This window comes from Ceratotherium simum, chromosome 28 (assembly GCF_057802395.1).
Source record: "Ceratotherium simum simum isolate JZ-2026a chromosome 28, ASM5780239v1, whole genome shotgun sequence".
Taxonomy (NCBI): Eukaryota; Metazoa; Chordata; class Mammalia; order Perissodactyla; family Rhinocerotidae; genus Ceratotherium; species Ceratotherium simum.
The window spans coordinates 34,922,833-34,945,744 of NC_141927.1; the positions used below are offsets into that span (position 1 = coordinate 34,922,833).

Below are 22,912 nucleotides of genomic sequence, written 5' to 3' on the forward strand. Positions count from 1 at the left end.
TAAAAATGAAGCAGCAGCAATTTTTATTGAGGGACCTAAACTGAAAATAGGTTTAGAACATAATTTAAAAAAATAAAACAGCAAAAGTAGCAAAAAATATATGACCTTTTTAAAAACATTTTCCTTTTTTTTCTTTTTTCTTTGTTTTTAATATATAGCAACTGATGCCTCCCAGCCACCAGGAGCATCTTACCCAACGGGTAAATCTCTGGTAACGACCCTTTTAAAAAGACATGTAAATATATACTCAGATTTATACACTTTGTGTTTTCTTCATAGCTATGTACAAAGCCCCCAGTTCGGGGCTGGGCCCCAGGGCCACGACACTGCTCCCAGCCTTCGCCTCCCCATCCTCTGGTACCAGGTATTTGGTCAGCAAAGCAAATTAGTATCGGAATTAATAAGCCACTGGCACCATCCATCTGGAGCAGAGGTGGCCTTCAAGGAGGCCTGAAGCACTGGCCTCCTCTCACTACTGCTGTAGCCCTGAGGGCGAGGCACCTGCCACCAAAACACAGGGGCTTACGGGTTATGGCAAAGCAGACAAAACCAACACGGGAAAGCTCCGTCAGCTCTCACTTGCATGCCTGCTCAGCTCCCACTCCCCAACCCTCCAGGCAGTGCCAAGGGGCAGGGAGGGGTCTTGGTCCAACATCTAGGAGGGAACAAAGTGGCCATCAGCAAGTACCTGCCTCTCTGCTCCCCTCTCTCACAAGCAGGTTCAGAGGAGGAGGAGGAGGAAGAGAGGTGAGCTCAGTGGGGTGAAGGCAGGCCAAACAGGAAGGCCTCAAGTAGGCGGCTGGCTCCTGCCAGCAGGAAGGGGGCAAAAGGGAAGGCAGTGAGTCCAACAGGGAGTGGTGGGTGAAGGTTACAGCTGATGATGGAGTTTGGGGAGGGGGAGTGCTGGGGTGCTAGTCAGCGTCGTTTGAGTCCACCATTGGCAAGCTGGGCTGGGTGTCGGGGCAGACAGGGCTCCTCAGGCAATGGCTCATGAGAGAAAACGGAATCCTCCCCTGAGGAACAGGTAGAGCTTCGGGTGTCGGGAAAGCTGGGAGAGTATTGGTCCAGGGGCATTGACAGGTCCAGGTACTCCTGTGATAGGAGAGACAAAGGAACAGTGGATCCGGCACTCTCCTCCCTGGGGCAGTATTAATTCACAGAGATGTACCTGACTGATGACGACTGAAGTTCTAGGATGGGACAGCCTCACCTGGTTGGAGGTCAAGGCCACAATGCGGTCCAGGTCTTCCACCAGCTGCTTGAAGGTAGGTCTCTGAGAGGGTACTGCATGCCAACAATCTCGCATCATCATGTACCTGCGGCAGGATTGTCAGGTCAGGGGAGGAAGTACATAAGCAGATAGATTAAAAGGCTCGTGGTGGAGGGACTATGCGAGGAACGAGTGGGAAGGCCTGCTTTATCTAGCTAAACACCCGTCAAACCCATGCCTCCCCCGGGGCCTGGCTCAGGACATCGGGTATCTTCTCATGCTTACAGCTCGTTGGTGCAGTTGCTGGGCTTGTCCATACGATGACCTTCCTTCAGCAGCTTGAAAAGCTCCTCCACAGGCACACCAGGATATGGGGAGCCACCCAGAGTGAAGATTTCCCACAGGAGCACCCCAAAAGACCACCTGTGAATGAGCACAGAGCCACTGGGTCTTCTGGGCACAGAGCTAGGCCAACCTAGAGACCTTTCCATCTCTCCTTCACCAGCATGTCAGATACTTAGCCTGAACCCACCATCCCCAACATAAATCCTTAATTCCAGGGAGACTACAAGGGGACAGTGCTCAAGAACAGATTGGCCTTTCAACCTCGGACAACAAAGGGAATGGATACGTACAATGTTTTGTTTTTTCTCTCAGAGATGGAAGGAGACCCTCATCTCCCAGAGGAGAATACAGGACTCTATTGTACTGGAAATTCTTCATCCCAAGTATCCCTGGCAACTGCTTATTGCAAACTCACACATCACTCTGGTGGGTGTAGATGCGGTCAAATAACGCCTCGGGTGCCATCCACTTCACGGGCAGTCGGCCCTGCAAGCAACAGAGGGGAGACTGCGAGTGGCCCAATGCAGGGCAAGAGGAGATAAGTAGGGGTGCGTGCAGGACTGGATTTGGGCAGGCAAAGCGACTGGTGCTGGGCTACAGCAGAGACATCTAAGTGGGAGAAAGCCTGGTGGAGCAGAGTCCTGGGTACAGGACACGTGCCTAGCGGCATCATCAGCACTTACATTGGTCGTCTTTTTATAGTAGTCGATGTGGTGAATGTCCCGAGCTAGGCCAAAGTCTGCAATCTTCATCACGTTGTCCTCCGTCACCAAGACATTCCTGGCGGCCAGGTCTCGGTGGATACACTGTGGGGAGAGAGGAGGGGACGCCGGGGGAGGGAGAGATGGGAGAGAGGAGGGTGGCATGCAGGTGAGGGGTCGACAGCTGTAGAACGTGCATCAGCACGTCTGAGTCACCCTGTACTCCAGCACTCACGCTCTAGCTGGCAGGCAGGCCCACTCCCCTCGCAGGCCTTCTGCCACACCACCCTGCTAGTTCCCTGCCAGAATGTCCCTCCTCCACTTCAAACCCAGCCATTCAAACACCTCCGGCTCCAAGCCTCCCAGTCACTTTAGCAAACCCTCCATATCTGCCTCCTTTCCTGGTCCTCCTAACTCTGAGCTTTGGATTCGCACCGGGAAAACCTGACATTTATGCTTCTGTCCAGTCTGTACAAGCGTGTGATCTCGAGCCCTGTCTCCCCAGACGCAGCATATCCACGCTGGGCCGGGGCTCAAACAGAGCCACCACTTACTGAGCACCCAAAACTGTACTTACCACTCGCACACAACTTCATCTCACTCCCATAACCATTCTTATTTTATATTTGAAGAAATACAAGATGTTAAGTAGCTGCCTGAGGCTACGCAGGAAGTGGCAGCGCACAGACTTGAACCTAATCCATTCTGACCCCAAGGCCACTAGGCTGTGCTGGCTCTCCTGACTGACGACCTTGAAAGCCTAAGACAGCACATGCAGTCAGTGCTCAACATGTCGACGACGGCACCGACGGATTATGTCATACACTGGCATACGAGGGGGGCCCTGTTCCCACCCTGACTTCACCCCGGAGGGCTCAGGCGCCACACCTTCTTGGAGGCGAGATATTCCATGCCTCGGGCCACCTGGTAGGCGCAGGATACCAGGTCCTTGGAGGAGAGCTGCTCCTCGGGGTTGTGACTGGGGTTGTAACAGTATTCCAGCCCAGGAGGCCTCCGGGCCTGCAGGTACTCCCGTAGGTTGCCCTTGGAGGCATACTCCACGATGACGTACAAAGGCCCTGGGAGGAGAGGATGAAGAGGCCATCACATCAGGCAGGCAGGCATGAGGATTTAGCTTCACCCTGAGGAAACTCCACCCCCAACGGCACACCATGCGTTTATCCCAATTTCCCCTTTAGAGAACCAGGGAATCTCACTCCACTACCCAAAGAAAGTCAAGGAAATAATTCTTCCCAGCATAGTCCAGAAAGTTCCCGAGCAAAGATGGGGGGTAACAGCCCTAAGCTAGACCATAATTACTCACCCGTTCCTATCCACACTCTGTATATGTGAATCTAGGTACCCATATTTCAGATGAACACCAATGGGCATCAACCCAGACCTGAGAAATACATTCCTACTATTGCTAAATCTGCCTCTCTTCTTAATCCTTTTTTTTTTTGTGAGGAAGATCAGCCCTGAGCTAACATCCATGCCAATCCTTCTCTTTTTGCTGAGGAAGACTGGCCCTGAGCTAACATCCATGCCGATCTTCCTCCATTGATGTGGGATGCTGCCACAGTATGGCCTGACAAGCGGTGTGATGGTGCGTGCCTGGGATCTGAACCCGGGCCGCCAGCAGCAGAGCGCACGCACTTAACCGCTACTCCACCAGGCCAGCCCTCTGCCTTTCTTCTTAACCCACTTCCTTAAGCGTGGCTGAGAGATGGCTGGTCACTGAGACCCCTGCTCATTATCGTCTTCCTGATAGACACCAGGAATTGAGCAGAGGCCCAGGTTCCCGTCTGAGACCCTAACCCAGATGGGGTGGGAAAACTGGTCTGGCTTAGTGCCTACCATCCTGCGTGCAGGCCCCCAGCAGGTTGATGATGTTCTTGTGCTTCCCGATCATCTTCATCATCTCCATTTCTGAGATCAGGTCTGACAGGTCTTTCTCTGTTGCATCCGCTTCATACAAACCAGAGAAGGAGATGAGACTCATTTACTTTGGAAGGGACGGTGACAAGAGAAAGGCTAAGGAGAAGGGACGAGGTGTATGCCTGAGGAGTCCCTTTTCTCCTGAATGTGCACCTCTCCTCCCTTTTTCACTTCCAAATTTATTTTCCCTTTCTTGTCATGCGAGCCGTTGTTGCAATACAGTAGTCCCCCCTCATCTGTGGGGGATACCTTCCAAGACCCTCAGTGGGTGCCTAAAACCGTGGATAGTACTGAACCCTATATATATTATGTTTTTTCCTATACATACATATTTGAGGTGTGACAGCAAAGCTAGCATGAATTTTTTTTTCACTTCTTTACAGTTTCACAGATAGAAGATTCATTCTTATTATAGATCTTAGCAATCTCAGCATATGGTTTTTTTTCTTATTAAGTTGAGAACTTTCACTTTTCACTTAAAGGAAGCACTTTATGGCTCCTTGGCATATCCGAATTGCCACATCATTACTCTTGCGCTTTGGGGCCATTATTAGGTAAAATAAGGGCTGCTTGAACACAAGCACTGTGATACTGCTACAGTTGATCTGATAACCGAGATGGCTACTAAGTGACTAATAGGCCAGTGGTGTATACAGGATGGATACGCTGGACAAAGGGATAATTCAAGTCCCAAGAGGGATAGAGTGGAATAGCATGAGATTTCATCACGCTACTCAGCACAGCATACAATTTAAAATTTGACCAAGGGTGACTGAAACCACAGAAAGTGAAACTGTGGATAAGGGGGGACCACTGTACATGGTAATGAGTGGGGCAGAGGATATCGTAAGGAAAATCAGCTAGCAGTGGAATCTAGAATAAACACCTGACCACAACCCAGGCTGACACCAAGGAACAAAGTGAGATTATGGCAATGTCGAGGTGCACAATGCCCCCTCTACTGCCAGGCAGCCCTAGGCAGGCCGTGTAGCAGGTGTGGGCAATGAAAGAACACCAGAGACGGTGCTCCACTTGGCCTGAGGCCCACAGTTTGCTTGGAAAGGGAAGGGATCATTTTTGCAAGGACTGAAACATCACTTACACTTCAACATCTTCACAGCCACTTTGGTTACACGGTTGGGTTTGTCTTTGTCCAGCCCAATGGCCTCCGCCAACACCACCTGCCCAAAGCAGCCCTCTCCCAGGGGTTTGCCTAAAACCAGTCTTTTGGGGAAACAAAGGATAGTATAAGTTGGGTTGGTAAAGTTCAAACCTTGAGAGCACATCCCATCTCCACCTCTCCATATTTGACCCAACTGAGAGCAGAAAGTGGAACTTATGATTTCTGGATGCCTCTGGTGACCTTCACTCCCTAGAAGGTCCTAGGACACACAGCTTCCACCATTAGAATAACAAGCAGTGGACTCCCTCAGAAGTTGAGAGTTACAGTATTACCTGTCCCGAGGCAGCTCCCAGCGAGGGTCTTCCGGAAGCTCATATTCGGAGACCCCAGCCAACATGGGGGTTCCGCTGGAGGAGAGACGTGAGGGCCGAACCAGCAGAACCCCGGAGTTCATGGACGCGCTGGAGTCGGCTGACACCTACAGGGAAATGTGGAGTCACCTTTCTAGCGAGGAGGGGGGAAGTGGTTTAGGTTCCTCCACATCCTAGTCAGGGCTTTTCACCAGGGGCAGAGGTACATATCTGTCATCTGATGTTCCTTCCCCAACACAGAGTGTCAGAAGCACCGCAAGAGGTCTTTAGAATTTTAGAACTTAGAACTTTAGACCTAAGTTCTAAAACTGACTTATTTTCACCACCACCTAGCCTTTCTGGGCTTCAGTTTACTCACCTTTAACGTGAGCAGACCAAAGGTACGCCTTCCAAACCGACATTTTATAACTTATTGCGATAACAACTCTATTCTTGTCTCAATCCTTTAGAAAACCCTGCCTCAGATTATGGATTCCTAAGTCCCAAAGCACCTTCCAGAACTAGCACAGTTCTGAGTGACTGTTCACTCCTTCCACACACCTTCACCTTCTGTTCCATTTCCTTGGACCAGGGGAGGGTAGGCACCCAGGAGAGTCAGGTCCAACTCAGGTCCTAGACTTTTTATCTCTGCACCTCTAACTGGCCCTTGAGGACAGTTCAAATGCGAAATATCAGCTGCACATTCAGCCCAGCTAGGACTTTCTCCCAGTGCACGTGCCAGGAGAGCAGGGGACTTGAAGTTGGGCTATGGTGGGCATACGGAATTCATGGGCTAGAACAGCTTGGAACCTGACTCTGGAGCACTTGGGTCAGGACATTCCACAGCCGTTGGCCCAGAAGATAGAAAGCAAAGCCTGAAGCGGTAGGCTGGGGACAGTGGAGAGGGCAGGGCATTAGAGGGTCCTGGAGAAGCCCCTGGGGGCACAGGGGGAGAAGGCGATGCAGAGTGTGCAAATCCCCTATCTACTTTCTGTTACCTGTCTGCGCAGAGGGATGCTCTTGGCCAGCTTGTGCACGGCCATCTGGCTGTGGAAGTCACTCTTTTTGGTGCCACTCTTCATCTTGTAGATGATGACAGAGCCCACCATGCAGGAGATAAGGAAGGCCCCCGTGCAATAGATGATAATCTCCAGGTACAGGGGCGAGGTCATCACCGCCGGTCTCTCTTCCAGGGCTGAGTCAGTGTGAAGAGGGTGTTAGCAGGCTCTGGGGGCCCAGTCCACTAGGGTCCCAGCTCCATAAGAAAAACAATACCCATTTCCTTTCCTCTGGGAATCTTTAGGGCAGAGAAGAACCAAGCCAGCTCCTAGCTAGGATTGGGGTTCTGGTACTGAGTGGATCAGAGATCCTGGGATCTTTGGGGCTTCCTGATCCTGACTTGAACCCCTCAAGAGGGAAGGATAAAACTATGTTGCTACACGAGGCTCATCCTCATTAATTCAGGAGCCTCCTTGCCCAGCTGGACTGCTAGGCTAGACAGGTACCAGGTATCCTGCAAGGGCCTTTCTCAGTCGCCTCTTGGACATATGGCTCTTCTCTGCAGCGCCTCGGCACTTGGTGCATACACCTATCACATGGGGACAGACAAACTGTTTATGAGTCTTTTGTCCCTGATAGTCCATAAATGCCTTGAGGGCCGGGATGGCGCCTTGTTCGTTTCTGTGGGCACAGCGCCTAGCATATAGTGAGACTCACAGAATGAGGGCAAAGGAGGGAGGGAGGAAAGGGAGTGTCTGTGTCCCAACTTAATATCTCACCTTTTGCCTATGTCATCTGTGTCATGTCAGACATGTAGATATTTACACTGAGCCAAACCACAGGCAAAACTGACTTAATTTCCAAACATGTCTGGACTGCTCTAGATGAAAACGTAAACTTGTCTGCAGTTCTTAAGAATTCTACTCACAAACCCTAACTCCTAAAACTGAAAAAGGAAATCGGGTGGTGGGAGGGTTGTTTTATTGTCTTCTCCCACTTTCGATTTAGAATTCACCCTGTTCCCATGGAAGCCCATCCAGTTCAATCTGCCCTTCCCTTCCACAAGAGAGGCCAGGAGGGTTTACATCCAACACTGGCAGGGCCGGCTTCACAACACTCCTTCCCCACCGGTGCAAATGTCCCTCTTCCTTCCACAGCTCTCCTCCCAATCCTCCCCTTCCGAAGACACCAGCCACAGAGGCAGGCACCCAGGGCCTCCCCAGAGAGGCCCTAGGTGTGACCCAACTGAGCCCAAAGAGCACATCCCGAGGCCTGACAAGGAGAGCGCAGAGCTGAAAACAAGGAGAAGTGTTTCTGTTTTTCTCTTTCCCCAGTGTTGAGAAACGAAGACAACTGACTGGGAGCACACAGAAGACAACTGACTGGGAGCACACACGGGACAAAGACAGTGACAATGACAAAAACAGAACGCTTCTCAGCCTCAAGCAGGGGCGTTATCAGACCCCGCTGGGCAAGCAGGACAGAGGAGGAGCCAGGGAGAGAGAAGAGAAGAGGACAGTGTCAGCAGTAACAAGGACAGCACAGCGCCCAGACCCACATGCGGGACGCTCAGAGAGGCAGCCACAACCAGCTCCAGCCCTGCAGGTGCCAGCCCACCACCCTGAGCAGGCTGCAGGCTCCTTCCTCCCCGGCCCAACACACAGACTTCCCCTCTTGGAAGAGGAGAAATGCCAGCAGCCAAAGAGGATAAATGGGCACCATCAAGGCCCCTGCGGCTGCTGAGACAGGCCTTACTTAAAGCAGCTCAAGTTGACTAGAGGTGCTAGAAGAGCCTCTCCTCCTCCGAGATCAGAGGATGGCAGCATGGGAGGGTGGGCTAACACTGTTCCTCGCAAGCAGCAAGCCCCTCCTTACAGATTGCCTACATTCAGCTAGAGGAGGAGTGGGGGCCCTTTCTGAGACTTTTGGGGCTGGCAAAAAAAGATCTGACAAGTTAGGGAAGGCTGCTGGACCCAAGGATGGAAGGAGCCTGCCCTGGAGGAGAGCCTGGCTGCAGGTTAAATCCAGATCCCATGCATGCATTGCACTGGCCAAGGGGAGAATCAGATGCAGGTGGACAGGTGAGAGGCCTCCGTGTTCCTGCAAAACGAGGAAAGCTCCTGTGTGAGCCAAGAGGATTCGACCCTCAAGGCTGGACAAACTGCTGGAGCTGCCTGCTGGCCCAGGGAGCCCACTCCTCTCCCAGCTCTATCTCCCCCAGCCCTGCAATGCATGCTCCCCCCGTGCCCGTGGTGAAGGCAGGACATCGAGAGGAGAAGTACAGTACTTTGTATACCTTCCAGAACGGTCAACCATGCAGAGTGATGGGAGAGTCCGATAGAGTTACCCGCCAAGCACGTATACTCCCCCGCGTCCTCAAAGGAGACATTCCTTAAGTGAAGCACTTCCATCTCTTTGTCGGTGGTATTAACTCCGGCAGTCTAGAAGAGACAACGGAAGCAAAATGGACAAGCACAGGACGTGAGACCTCTAAGAGACACAGAGAAAGGGAGGGAGAAAGAGAAGGGGGAAAAACCAGAGGAAGGAATGTTCCCCAGCGTCTCCTGTGCAACAACGAACAGACAAAACCCACCAGGCAGCGAGACCTGTTAGAGGAAGAGCGTGGGACCCTGAGGGAGGAACTCTGGCAGACCTGACACGACGACGGCGGGTTACGACCCTTCACCACACGCTGGCAGCCCCTGGCCCATCCCAGCATGCGGGCGGTGGGCAGCATGGAGAAATGGGGCCCGGCAGGTGGGGGGCTGTTTGGTTTCAGGTAAAGAAAGTCAGAGGGCACACACAGGAGGGATGGAAGGGTGCTGCAGTCACTCACACACACACACACACACACACACACACACACAGCCTACACACACTAGTTTGCAAGAGACCGCCTGGTCCCTTCTCTCATCTACCACTCCACCTTCAGTCTGCAGTATCATTCACAACACAGCAAGGCTGTCCCCTCAGTGCACACGCAGCCAAGGGGCACACAGAAGGCACAAAGGAGCTGACACCAACACAGTACCAAACCAAACCAGCCTCCCAGGCCGGGTATTTTTCCATGGCTCTGGGCACTAAGAATGCAGCAGGATAACGGAGAGTCGGGCGCTGGCTCCCCCACCTGCCCCAGCAGTGTGGGGCCTAAATCAAACTCCCAGCACAGGGTCCCCTCCAGCTCCCCATTACCTTTCGCCACAGGTCTGGTGACAGTGAGCCACGCAGACTGGTTAGCTTCACCAATATAATTGGAAACCTTACACACATACTCCCCGCTCTGGGCCTCTGTCACATTGAACAGGGTCAGCACCTCCGCATCCGAGCTATTAATCCCCGAATGCTGGAACAAACCAACGACAAGCCAGTCAGTTGGGCAACACTGAGATGTGGCCATACTCTGCTCCTGTGTAACATTAAGGCAGGCCCAGGGAGCTGAGACAAGGGAGTCGTTAAGTGAGATTTATCATCCTTCCCTTTTTAGTAGGACAAAACAAGCTGACTTCAAACGTTCAAAGCGTCTGACTGAAAATAAACTTAAAAAAAAAAAAAATCACTGCGCCCATCAACCACTCTGTTTGTGTTAAACTCTCTCCTCCAGGACTAGGGCGGGGATTGTGAATGGAGACGGTGGCCAAGGCCCAAGGCCACGGCCCCAATTCCTACACGGCAGTTCCAGCACCAGTAGCAAAGAGAAGGGATGGACAGTAAATCTTGGGGACAGCCAAGCCAGGGGAGGATGAAGTCTGACTCTGGGACCAGGAGGTAAACAACTTTCCCAGCTTCTGGTTACTTCCTGTTGCAAGATCCACTGGAGAGTTAGAAAATTACCTTCCCTGGATTAATGGAGCATTCAGGGACAACCAAAGTCTGGGAGTAGAGGAAAAAGGAAGAAAATGCCATTACGCCTGATACTGCTTAGAATTTACCTGTGGCATTTGCTTTTCCAACTCTACCTAAGCTGTGGCCTTATCATTCACCCCACCTGCCAGAAAGAACGTGGCCTGGGAAGCAGGGCAGAGACTGAGAAACACTCGCTAGAAAGGCTTTGGCCCTGGGCAGTGGAAAAGCAGGAGTCCAAAGGCCCTCCTTGAATAGCTGACCCCAAAGCCCAAGCAAAGTCACTCTCAAAGCTCTTTAGAAACCAGCAATGCCCACTCCCCCAGCCCTCTGTTCCCATCACCCCTCTACCCTGTGACCTGTCACTAGTCCTGGAGAATGTGGCTAGGTCCCTAGATGAGATGCAGCATGTGCCTGAAGGGTAAGGGATGCGTCCCAGTCGTAGGCACTGAGCCCAACCATGGCACGTTGGGCCCCGGGAGATATAGGTCTTCCCAGCACCCAGCCCACAGACACTGGGGCCAAGATTACCTTCAAGATCTGGACATATGGCAGGTTGTCCGGACCAATCTTACTCCCATTCACCTCGATGTGCTTTAGCCACTGGATGTGGGGCTGTGGGTCACTGTACACCTTACACATGAACTCCACATTGCTGCCCAGGGCCACTGTCTTGTTGGCAGGCAACCCTGCCTGCAGGATGGGCCGGTGAGGGGACCGCTCTGTGGAGGAAGGGAGAGGAGAGGTTTATCAGGCCCTGCCATGGCCTGCTCCTGGCTGAGATGCTGACCGAGGGCATCCTGAAGACCACCAAAGAGAAGTGCGCTCCTCCTCAGCTTCCCTAGTGATGGGCAGTGCACTTCCCAGGGCCTCTGCTGAGCCCTAGCTCCTCGAACCTGAGCTGGAGAAGGGATACCCTCTCCTCAGGTCCTAAGCTATTAGGAATCTCCACCCCAAGGCCATGCTCCATATTCACAGACAGAAGAAGTCTCTCTTGCCTCAGTGGAGAACCCTATAACTTAGTCACACTCCCAGACCTCAGCACAGCCTACTTCTCCTTAACTACAATTACAGTCGCTTAGACTCTCGCTGTTCAAAGCATCGTCCAAAAGCAGCAGCACCAGCATCACCTAGGAGCCTGTTGGAAATGCTGAATCTCAGACCCTACCCCAGACCTCCTGGACCAGAAGCTCCTTTTACACCATATCCTCAAAACCAAGAGAGAATGCTGGCTGTGAAACTCTTTACCTGAAGATCTCTAGAGAATGAGATTCAGAACCTCTAGAAGGAACAGGCTGCAGTAACAGCACCTAGAGGTGTGACATTCTTCCTAGTGTCTCATGCAATGCTGTGGAGTCAGCACGGGCCTGGAGTTACGTATTGACTAGCATCTGACTTCTCTGAGCCTCAGTTTGCTCTTCTGTATAGTGGGAATAATAGTGCCTACCTTGCAGGGGTGCCTAAGAATTGCGGGTGGGTCGTGTATTTAAAGTCCCTTTCATACTGCTGGCATTCACAAAGCAATAGCTATTATTATGCTAAATTCAACATCACTACTCCAGTTACCTCTTGCAGGAGACTGACACAGCACCTTTCACTTTACAATGAGTGGTAGTTCAGTCTGATCCTCTCAACTCTATTTACAGAGGAGAAAAGCCAGGCACACAAGAGGAAAGTGACCTGCTGAAGGTGACAGAGCCCATCATGGCCATCACCCTCCTGACACTATCCCTAAGTAAACCTGGACCCCATGGCTGTTTCTCAATGCCCACCCCTCCTCTAAGCACCTCCTCTCTGTTGCCTGCTTACCCACGACGTCGAGCTGGTAGGTGTGGTTAATGCTGCCATACTTATTCTCCACAATGCAAGTGTAGTTGCCCTTGTCAGAGGGCACCACCGAGTCCATTATGATGCTCCAGGTGGCATAACGGACCTGAAGGGAAACATGCCAAGGGCTCCATTGAGGGTCTGAAGGAAAACGAGGCTAAAGCCACATGGCGGCATTGGCGATTTGTGGCGCTTACCCTCCAATCAGAGCACAGAGTGTCGGCGCCCTGTGCACCTACCCTCCAATCAGAGCACATAGCGACGGCGCCCTGTGGCACCTACCCTCCAATCAAAGCACAGAGCGTCCGTGCCCTGTGGCACCTACCCTCCAGAGCACAGAGCGTCCGTGCCCTGTGCACCTACCCTCCAATCAGAGCACAGAGCGTCGGCGCCCTGTGGCACCTACCCTCCAATCAGAGCACAGAGCGTTGGCGCCCTGTGGCCACTTACTCTCCAATCAGAGCACAGAGCACGCCGAGCGCTGTACAGTGAGCCCAGCCTGCCCACCCCTGGCCCATTTACACTCTAAAAGAACACATCAGGAATCTGGCAGATGGCTGTGAGGAACTCTGGAAGTCTGCCCACAAGAGCCAAAGCTCTCTGTGATCCAGACATATGTGCCTCTGCACCCTCCCAAGTTCCCCAGGAACTTTCCCAGCACTGCGCCTCTGTCCACGCCGTTCCTGTGCAGGAACAGCTCGCCGCCAAGAGTCTGGCCCTGTCTGCCTTGACATCTCATTTCCAAAACCACCTCCTCTAGCCCAGTCTCGGTCAGAATTGTTTGTTCTCCTCGTCCCTCTGTACCTCTGCTGAAGCACTGATCATAGCCTGCTTCTCATGGCAGTGCTCATGGACGTCTCCCTCCCGGGAGGCTGGACATTATTTATGGGCAGGGGTGCTGCCTCTACCCTCGCAGCATAGTGCTTTGCATTGACTTGCATACAGTAAGTGTTTGGTGAATTAATTTAAAATGTTTCCCTATTTTTTCTGATCTCCTCTGCTTTTCTGATACAAAATTAATGAGAAGCAGCTAAGTGTTTGGTGAATTAACTTAAGATGTTTCCCTATTTTTTCTGATCTCCTCTGCTTTTCTTATAAAAGATTAATGAGAAAAGAGCAGCTGGGTGAGATGGGAGAGAAACAGGGATTATAAGGATGATCAGAGACTCTAAAGAAGGGATTGCAATGAAGGTGTTCTTCCTAGAAATGTAAATGGGCAAAGGACACGAACAGACAACTTACACAACAGGAACTGGAAATCACTTATTAACACGTGAAAATTCTAAGTTGGTTAATAAGCAAAATAACGCACAAGAGAACAATGAGATACCTTCATCTATCAAATTTGTTGGCAAAGGTATAGTGAGCTTGTCATTCTCCCATTCTGCTGTGGGAGGGCAAATTAATTTTCTCTTTTAAGAAAGTAACTGTTGGGGCCAGCCCTGTGGCTTAGCGGTTAAGTGCGCGCACTCTGCTACTGGCGGCCCGGGTTCGGATCCTGGGCGCGTACCGATGCACCGCTTCTCCGGCCATGCTAAGGCCGTGTCCCACATACAGCAACTAGAAGGATGTGCAACTATGACATACAACTATCTACCGGGGCTTTGGGGAAAAGAAAAAAAAAGGAGGAGGATTGGCAATAGATGTTAGCTCAGAGCCGGTCTTCCTCAGCAAAAAGAGGAGGATTAGCACGGATGTTAGCTCAGGCCTGATCTTCCTCACAAAAAAAAAAAAAAAAAAAAAGAAAGAAACTGTTATCTCAATAAAATAAAAAATAAAATAAAATAAATCACACCCCAACTCATTATCCACATTGTCTTCCATTAGAGCAAACATCACAGTAAAATTTTATGTCATCTTATTGTACTTCAAACTCTATTGCCTACTAGGAAAGATGTGTTCACTTTCTGGAAAGATGTGTTCAAGAAATGGTCATGTAATAAATGAATAGGTGAATGAATGAATAAAATTACCTAATTACCAGGAAAAAAGTAATTAAGTAAATACGCATCAAGGGCTTAAAAATGCTTATACTTTGATCTAGTAACTTCACTTCTAGCACTCTGTCCTAAGAGAGAACATTTAAAAATGCTGACAGAGATTTGAGTACAAAGATATTCACTGCAGCATTATTTATAATAGTGAAAAACTAGAAAGTAACTAATATCCCAAAATAGTTCATTAAATTAGGGGCCATTTTGATAATGGAATATTACGTAGCCATGAAAATTCTTTCAAACGCATGGTGAAAGACTCATGTTATATTGTTAACAAGAGACAAGAAATTATATATACAACGTGATCAACTACATAAAAACCATATACATAGAAAAAAGACAAAAAAATTTTAACCTTATTGGCACTTGTTTTTGTATTTTAAATTTTTCTAAAATGCATTACTTTTATAGTTAGAAAGCATTATTTAAAACAATTAAAGTCATGTAATAAGGATTTTCTAAGTCAGCTTCTCCTGTTCCTCTTACTCTCACTTTCACATATACACACATACCTTGTAGCCTCCAATCCTGTGGTCAGGTTTGAATTCCTTGCCATTTTTTAACCAGCGCAGAGTGGGGTTAGGAGTCCCACTGGAAGGGCATTTGAACTTCACTGTCTTGGCAGCTGGCACTGCATGCAATTTCTTTTCCATCTTTTCTGGGGATGTCCAGTATGGAGCCACGGCTGCCCGGAGAAAGCCAAGAGAGACAGGCAGGGGGGCCGGTCAGGCTCAACAGCAAGGGCCCAGGCCAGGATCTGGAGGCACCACGCCCACCTACCCAACACCTGTGAACAATGCCCGCACTGATCTGGATGCCTGAGGGATCCCATGGCCAAGCATCAGGACCCCACATGCCCGCTCCTCCTCCCGTTCTCCCAGCCTCCCCCTTCCCACTCAAACCCAGTGCCCAGGCCCGCAGGGCAGTAAGATAGGAAACAGTGTCTCACGCATACGGTTTGGTTTGGTGTTATCTGTCTCTTTCTCCTCTGAAGAGGAGTCATCATCGTCATCGTCGTCCTCCGAGGAAGGGAGAGCATCTAGGTGAAGGAGAAGGGGCACTGAGGTCCCTCCAAGGGAAGAGGGACTCTCTAGATTTCCATCCTTATCAACAGCCACCCCATGAACATAAAGGCCAGTCCAGTTACAGATGAACGCAGACCCCCCTCCCCACATTGCCTCCCAGTCCACTCCTCCCTTAGTGACTGTCTCTCCATGGGATAGAAGTGGTTTATTTAAGAACTGCATGCTCTATGCTTGTCCCCTTCCTTCCCCAACCCAATGCACTGCCCCTCTCTGCCCAGAAGCTGTTACACCAGGCAGTTCCATCAGGAGCAGTGGCTCCTCTTTAACTGCACCCTGCATTCACAGGCTCTCTCATGGTACCACCCAGAGGCACTGGGCCTCAGAACTAGCACCCAGGGCACCTGCATCCTTCTTTGGACTGCCAACCACCGGGAAACCCAGGCAGATCTAGACACACTGCACCAGAAGCTATTTCCAAAGCCATGGGCTGAACAAGCTTCAGCCAGAATTTTTCTGCTAAGGTTTGGGAGCTGCTCTTCATAACCAGAGCAGATAGGCAGCCCACCACACCGACTGTGGCTGCCAACACCTCTCTCCAACAAGTATCCACCCTTTTTACGAGGAGGCCTGACACACATGGTCACCAATCAGGGTTCATGACAGATCTTTTCCTAGTCCTTCTAGTGCTTTGGGGGTCTGGAGGGAGATAAAGAAGGCAAGTCCCTCAGTTAGGGGCAGGTCCTAAATGATGCCTGAGGGAAGGAGGGGCCAAGCCCACACCCTGGGTTGCACAAATGGTGTAAAGAAAATTTCAGCTTTACTTCACTTAATCTTAGTTTTGTGCAAGTCGCATTCTAAAAGTGGCAGATTCCCAAAGTCACAGAGCTCTAGGTTCCCTGGCTGCCCTGACACAGCTCCGGACACTGGAGGACAGATGTTTCCCATAAAGCCTGTGGCTATGGCGGTGCACCTGGATCCTTCCCCATTGCAGTAGGGACCTCGCCACGTACTCTGGGGCTCTAAGCACTAAGCCGAGTACCAAGTCCAAATAGCAAGGGAACACAGGATGCAGCTGAGTCCTGCGGAGCACTCTGGAGACCTGGGCAAGCTGTGGTGGAGAAGTCACAGTGACTTATTGACCCAAGAGCATCAGCCATCACCTCCAAGATAGATCTGCAAGCCCCAGATCTCTGGCCTGGGGCCCCCACACCTGGTCACCCCTCTGAGAGCTAAGCCACGCAGCGGGCAGGGAGCAATGTTAGTGGGCAGCAGTTTCTGAAGCAGAGTGGGGGCAGATCATGGAAGGGGAGGAGGTTCACCTCCCCCTGAAACTGGCAGAGAGATTTGGAGAGGTGGGTCCAGGGAGAGGGTGAAGGTGGGGCTTTGCTACCAACCTGAGACATTGACGGAGAAGTAGGTGGTGTCGCTGCCCGAGGGGCTGCTGGTCACGCAAGCGTAGAGGCCGGAGTCAGCGGGCACGGAATCCCGCACCTCCACCTCCTCCCCTGTGATGCGGGTACGGTTGCTTTCCACCAGCTGTACCCCATCCCGCAGCCAGTTGATGCTCTGGACATCGTCCCGCAGCCGACAGCGAAGCTGCAGCAGGTCACCAGGGTGGACCAGGAAGGACTCCACTTCCACAGGGGCTCCCCAGGGCTGGGCTGCAGCCACCCACAGGGCCGGGAAGAGGAACCAAGGAATGGGAGAGGAAGAAATGGAGAGGGAAGAAGGAGAGAGACAAAGGGAATTATGCTAGCCACACTGAGCTGCAACATCCCAGGGCCTACAGAGCCAGGGAGGTGGGAATCGGAATACGTATCAGTTGGGAAACGGCTGGCTACCTGGGCACCCCCATCTCTTCTTCTCTACCCTACTCCTCCAAAGGTCAAAGGAAGAAAGAGGCAAAGTTAGGAAGCAGCTGTAGCAGCATTAAGCGGTTCACATTTCATTTCCCTCCATCCTGGGGAGGGAAGGCCGGCCCTCCCCAGGACTTCTGTGTGTCCAGAGTGCCCCTCCTCCCCAAACTCAGTTCTTTGCGAAGAACGGCCAGTTCCCAGAGGAACACCCCATTTCCTTTTGGCTAGGTCAGCCTCACCCCTTTCCCCAGCAACAGTTGAACCGACCCCACCCCTCAAAATCCAGCAGTCCCCACCCAAGTTGAGAGAAGGCAATTTGTCAACCAGGGCTCTCAGTTCAAGTGATTCAGCAGGGAGAGGTGGCCCCCCCGCAGTGAGTCAGATGCATGAGATGCATATGTGGGAGAGTCAGACCAAGGAGAGGTCAGCTCAGGGGAACCTCCAGCTAACAGGTGTCAGGCCAGAGGCTTCAGAGCTTTTGACTATATTAGGAACGGAGGCCTGCAGCTGCCACAAAACCCACACTTGCTCTGGCAGCATAAGCCGTTGCACACAAAGCTCCTTTCTCCTCGTCCCACTGCAGGGCTCCCCCTCTAAAGATCCCCACCTTACCTCTCTCCTCCTCTTCCCCAACACACTGTCACACACATCCACTCCCTCTCCCCTTTTTCCCCGGAGCCCAGGTGGTCCCCAGCTCACAAGATCTGATGTGACCCCATTCACACATCCATCCCTCTCACCACCAGCAACTCCACACTTACACTAACAGGAAGGCCTAGAGCCGGACACACGAAAGAGTCCATCATCCCAGGCTGTTACCCAGCTCATGAGCACTCCCCTCTTCACTAACAGGGGGGAAATGCAGTTTCTGTCTCCTTCCACGTTGTTCACACGTGCTCCTGGCATCTTCTGCCAACTGTCCCTCCCTCACCAGAAGAATGCACTTGTTGCAGCTCTCATTCACCACCTGACTTACATCTCCACTGCCTTGGGGGCCTTATTTCTTTCTCACCACCGGTTCCCCATCAGAGGCTCACCTGGAACTCCTTGCAGGTCCCCGATGCACGAGGCTCTGAAACGCACACACTCACACACCGCACCCCATCACCCTGCAGGGCCCTGTGTGTCTCCGCCGGGTTCTCTCCACTTGCCCTCCAGTTCTCAGCCTGGCTGGTAATTCTGCCTCAAAGCCTTTTCTGACTCCCAGTCTGCATCAGGTGACCTCCCACCACTCTTGTCACTCTGAAAGTCCCCTTTCTCAACTGAGTTGTGAAGATGGGGACTTGTCATATTTACCTTTAAATCCCCAGCTCCTAGTAGGGTACCTGGTACACAAAAGGCACTCAATAAATGCTTGCTGAATAATGCAATAATGACATATGCAGAGTCACACTGTATCTTCATTGACTTCCTTTCTTTTTTTTTTTTTTGTGAGGAAGATCAGCCCTGAGCTAACATCCATGCTAATCCTCCTCTTTTTGCTGAGGAAGACCAGCTCTGAGCTAACATCTATTGCCAATCCTCCTCCTTTTTCTTCCCCAAAACCCCAGTAGATAGTTGTATGTCATAGGTGCACGTCCTTCTAGCTGCTGTATGTGGGACGCGGCCTCAGCATGGCCGGAGAAGCGGTGCGTTGGTGCACGCCCGGGATCCGAACCTGGGCCGCCAGTAGCAGAGCGCACGCACTTAACCGCTAAGCCACGGGGCCGGCTCCATTGACTTCCTCTCTAAACTCCCTTTTCTCCTTCACCACCCTCATATTGATGAACTCTTCCTGAAGTGCCCAACAGGTTTCTGCTAGAAACCTTACAAAAGAAGAAATGGGTGTGCTGGGTGTCAGATGGCACCAGGGACTAACAGCAGTTTTCCTCAGAGGGGCCTCGGATGAGGCTCAGGGATCAAGATCCTGGCCCACTTCAACCCAAGGGCTCTGTCTCAAATACTGGGTCAATATTGAGTCATCAAAAGGGGGGTGGTGCTTTAGAAGGGTCGGGAAACCACCAGGCTAGCACTCATTTATTTTTGTGAATCAGGTCAAGAGGAACACCACAAAGGTGAGCAGACCACACAACTGATTAAAAATAAGCTTTTGTGGGTCTTAAAAAAAGTTATTCTTTCCATTTTTAATGGTTTGTGGTTTTGCCAAAAGAAGGTAGGAGAAAAGCAGTTCAGACTTGACGCTTAGGGAAAACAGCAGACACTCCTATTGATCAAATCTCTTTTCCCTCCAGTGACCTTACTGATTAAATATTTTGCAGCTCGTGATCTGTACCAGCCACTGGTCAAACAGTGAGCTCAGGACACTCAGATTCTTAGCCTCTGGCATCGCAGCCTATGTTGACAGATCCCTGAGACAAAAAGGTAGCAAGGAAAACAGGGCACTTCCCCCAGGGAAAGCAGCAGAGGGACCCCGGCCCCGCTGAGACCATCTCTGGCTGACTCTAGTCTCGATCCATTACTTCCTGCTCTTCCCAACCAGGATGCGCACACAAAATTCTTCTACGTGATCTATAGAAGGCCTCAAGAACCAGCTTTCCTTTCCCAGCCCCTGGAGTTCAAACTCACCCTGATACTACAGGCCTTGGTGCACTTTGTCCCATCATTCTCCTATTCAAGATCCTACACCATGTATAGGATAAAATCTAAGCCCCTGCTTGGCATTCAAAGCTCCTCACAATCTGTTTCCACCCCTCCAGGTAACCTTCTTCTCCTACCTTCCACTCCACATTAACTGCATTCTCCCTCCACAACAAAACATACCTCTGCTCAAGACTGCCAGCCATCTCTCTAGAGTCCTCCTACCCCACCGACTCAAAGTGCACCATCAAGACATCAAGACTTGTTAGCACAAGTGTCTTTATCCTAATTTTCTGCAAAACACTTACTGTCTGGACCACACAAATTCATACTCAATCACATACCATCTTGTATTGTTTCTTTTTTTAACATCTTTATTCAGACATAATTCACATGCCATAAAACCCACCCATATAGATTCAGTGTTCTTTAGTATATTCAATGTTCTTTAGCATATTCACGGAGTTATGCAACCATCACCACAATCTAACTTTAGAACATTTTTATCACCACAAAAAGAAACTATACTATAGTTTAGTATATATACCCACTATCAGTCATTTGCCATCTCCTTTCCCTCCCCTTAGTCTAGGCAACCACCAATCTGCTTTCTGTCTCTATAGATTTGCCTATACTGGATATTTCATACCAATAGAATCACACACTATATGGTCTTTTGTGACTGGCTTCTTTCATTTAGCATTAATGTTTTCAAGGTTCTTCTATGCTGCTGCATGTTTCAATACTTCATTCCTTTTAATGGCCAAATAATATTCAATTGCATGGATATACCACATCTTATTTATCCATTCATTGGTTGATGGACATTTGGGTGTATTGCTTCCAGTCAAAAGTGTCCATGTCTTGGGGCCGGCATAGTGGTTAAGTTCACGCGTTCCACTTCGGCGGCCTGGGGTTCACAGGTTTGGATCTCAGGCATGGACATACGCACCGCTTATCAAGCCATGCTGTGGCAGGTATCCCACAAATAACGTAGAGGAAGATGGGCACGGATGTTAGCCCAGGGCCAATCGTCCTCAGCAAAAAGAGGAGGATTGGTAACAGATGTTAGCTTAGGGCTAATCTTCCCTACCAAAAAAAAAAGTGTCCATGTCTTGCCTCTCCTAGGAAGTAGCAAGCAACTCAGAGCAGAATTGCCTATTACAATGTTCCCAAGCTGCCTAACAATGTCAGAAACATAGAAAATACCCAATAGGTCTTGAACTGAATTTAGCATCTGGCAAAGGCTAATTTTTAGAAGAATCAAAAATCAGCCTACAGGTCTTGGGTTATAGTGAATTTTTTCATGGCTAATAGTGCTCTAGGATATGTGTCGAAGGCTTCATTTACAAAGCAGGGATAATGCCACTTCCTTCTAGGAGGTGATGAAAAGCTAACCAACCACTTGCTGGCTCACTGGGCCCTGTCATCTGCATCACTGCCCTGAATTATGGTCCTGACCTTGGGGAGTCCTAAGTAAGGTGGCTGATGCGAAGACATCGCTGCTCACTGGTGGCCTGCAACAATCAAGTCACTACTCTTCATTCTCTTTTGGTCTTTCCAATGTCCCCCGTTTATGTCCTCCTTAGAATGGCCCTTGCAGCTGTGCTTCCATCTCCTCTGAGCTGGCGTTTCTCTGATCAAGACCAATGGGCCAGGCTATACTTGTTGTTAGATGTCAGCAAGAAAAGCAGCTAACTGACACCTTTATTGGGCTGGCAATGAAAGATGAAGAAAAGAAAGTCAGTTTATTGCTCAGCCACTTGAAACCAACGTTCCATGTCTTGGAGAACCTGCTTAATTGGAATGGAGATGCTATGAGGGAAGCAGTAAACCAAAACATTTGTTTTATGCATCTTGTTCCCTGAGAGATGAGGTAGGAATGGAGGCTAAGGACATTTGGTATCTGGATTCTGTGGTGACCTAGCCTGAGGCTGAAAATGTTTGGCATGAGTCAAATTACGGCGTTCACTCTCACAGGCTCTAGGTGCAATGTGCTCAGGGTGCTTTGTGGAAAAAACGTGCACCGTGCTGTGATACCCACGGCACAGAGTCACTATCATCACCGGGAGAGGGAAGGTTAGGGTTAGGGCTTGACTTGAACATCTGTAGAGGATTAAGGCCGCCAATGCCTTGGCCAACTCTCCAGAAAATAGCAGAGAACAAAGGCCCCTGCTGAGCTGCTGAATCTGAGACCAAGGCTCTGTTCCTGAGGCAGGTTCCTGGGAGGTGCAGGTGGCAGGTGGACCGTGGAAGGCCATGCAGGCTGGATTTGGTACCCAATTTAGTGGGAGTGAAAGGGATTCATAAACCAATCAACAATTCCATCCTGCTTTTCTGACAGGGCCTCTTTATCCCCCAGGGGAAACTAGGAGCAGAGCGGGGACTCACACTTTTTAGTAATCCTCAAGGAAGCAGCTAGAAAGATGGAGAGGTGAGAGCACCACTGCTTCCCGTGGTGCTTTCAAGTCTAGGAACATGATCAATGTTAATGGAGTCCTACCGAGTCTCTCTCCCTTCCGACTTGCCTCCAAAATACCAGGGCTTTGCAATTCCCAACAAGCCAACAGAATCTATGGCAGAACTGGCCAGAAACCCACCACTGTCATCTAGCAGGCAGTTCTGTCCTACATACATCAGATCAGACCCAACTTCTTGATTCTACATCTCTGAGTCTTCTCCAGCCATGGGCACTGTGTAGGGTGGGGGAATGGAGCCCTGAGGAGGCCTAAACCCACACGAACCTTGTCATTCTTATAAGAAGATGAGACCCCAGCTCCCAAAAATCCAAGGAGAAGACAGGGAGCTTTCTTCAAAATAGCTATCATTAGGTACCTCTGTGAACCCTTGTTACTGTGCAAGAAGAAATGGATTAAACAAAGGAGCAGAGACCTATGCCTTGCCCTAAGCAGGGCGATAAGATTTACACGACACCTTGATATGTATGATGCACTACAACACGAGACAACTGAAGAATATGAGAACCCAGCACAGGCAATCCAACACAGACTCCGATGTTACAGAACTTAAGTAGAAGTACCGATGGTCAGAGCAGATAGCAATGTTCACAGCAGAGGTTGGACATAATGGTAGAAAAAGGGAGGAAACAAATAAGGATTTAGAT

General features: G+C 50.4%; 1 protein-coding gene across 7 annotated transcripts in view; it reads right to left on the bottom strand.

Moving 5' to 3' along the window:
• The window catches only part of FGFR1 (fibroblast growth factor receptor 1), a 48,632-nt gene continuing 25,720 nt past the window's right edge, over window positions 1-22,912 (bottom strand). For 2 of the 7 annotated variants that reach the window (XM_004428875.3, XM_087418528.1), the window contains 16 exons: window positions 16,750-17,016; window positions 15,280-15,369; window positions 14,843-15,015; window positions 12,316-12,439; window positions 11,038-11,228; window positions 8,963-9,107; window positions 6,666-6,862; window positions 5,650-5,795; window positions 5,297-5,418; window positions 4,114-4,224; window positions 3,145-3,335; window positions 2,239-2,361; window positions 1,971-2,041; window positions 1,496-1,633; window positions 1,211-1,316; window positions 1-1,092 (listed from right to left, as the gene is read on the bottom strand). In XM_004428875.3, coding sequence (XP_004428932.1) covers window positions 916-1,092; window positions 1,211-1,316; window positions 1,496-1,633; window positions 1,971-2,041; window positions 2,239-2,361; window positions 3,145-3,335; window positions 4,114-4,224; window positions 5,297-5,418; window positions 5,650-5,795; window positions 6,666-6,862; window positions 8,963-9,107; window positions 11,038-11,228; window positions 12,316-12,439; window positions 14,843-15,015; window positions 15,280-15,369; window positions 16,750-17,016 — 2,372 coding nt within the window. In that variant the 3' untranslated portion in view covers window positions 1-915. Of the gene's footprint in view, window positions 1,093-1,210; window positions 1,317-1,495; window positions 1,634-1,970; window positions 2,042-2,238; window positions 2,362-3,144; window positions 3,336-4,113; window positions 4,225-5,296; window positions 5,419-5,649; window positions 5,796-6,665; window positions 6,863-8,962; window positions 9,108-9,858; window positions 10,010-11,037; window positions 11,229-12,315; window positions 12,440-14,842; window positions 15,016-15,279; window positions 15,370-16,749; window positions 17,017-22,912 lie in introns of all 7 variants that reach the window. The other 5 variants (XM_087418532.1, XM_087418527.1, XM_087418530.1 and 2 more) reach the window with 5 other exon arrangements.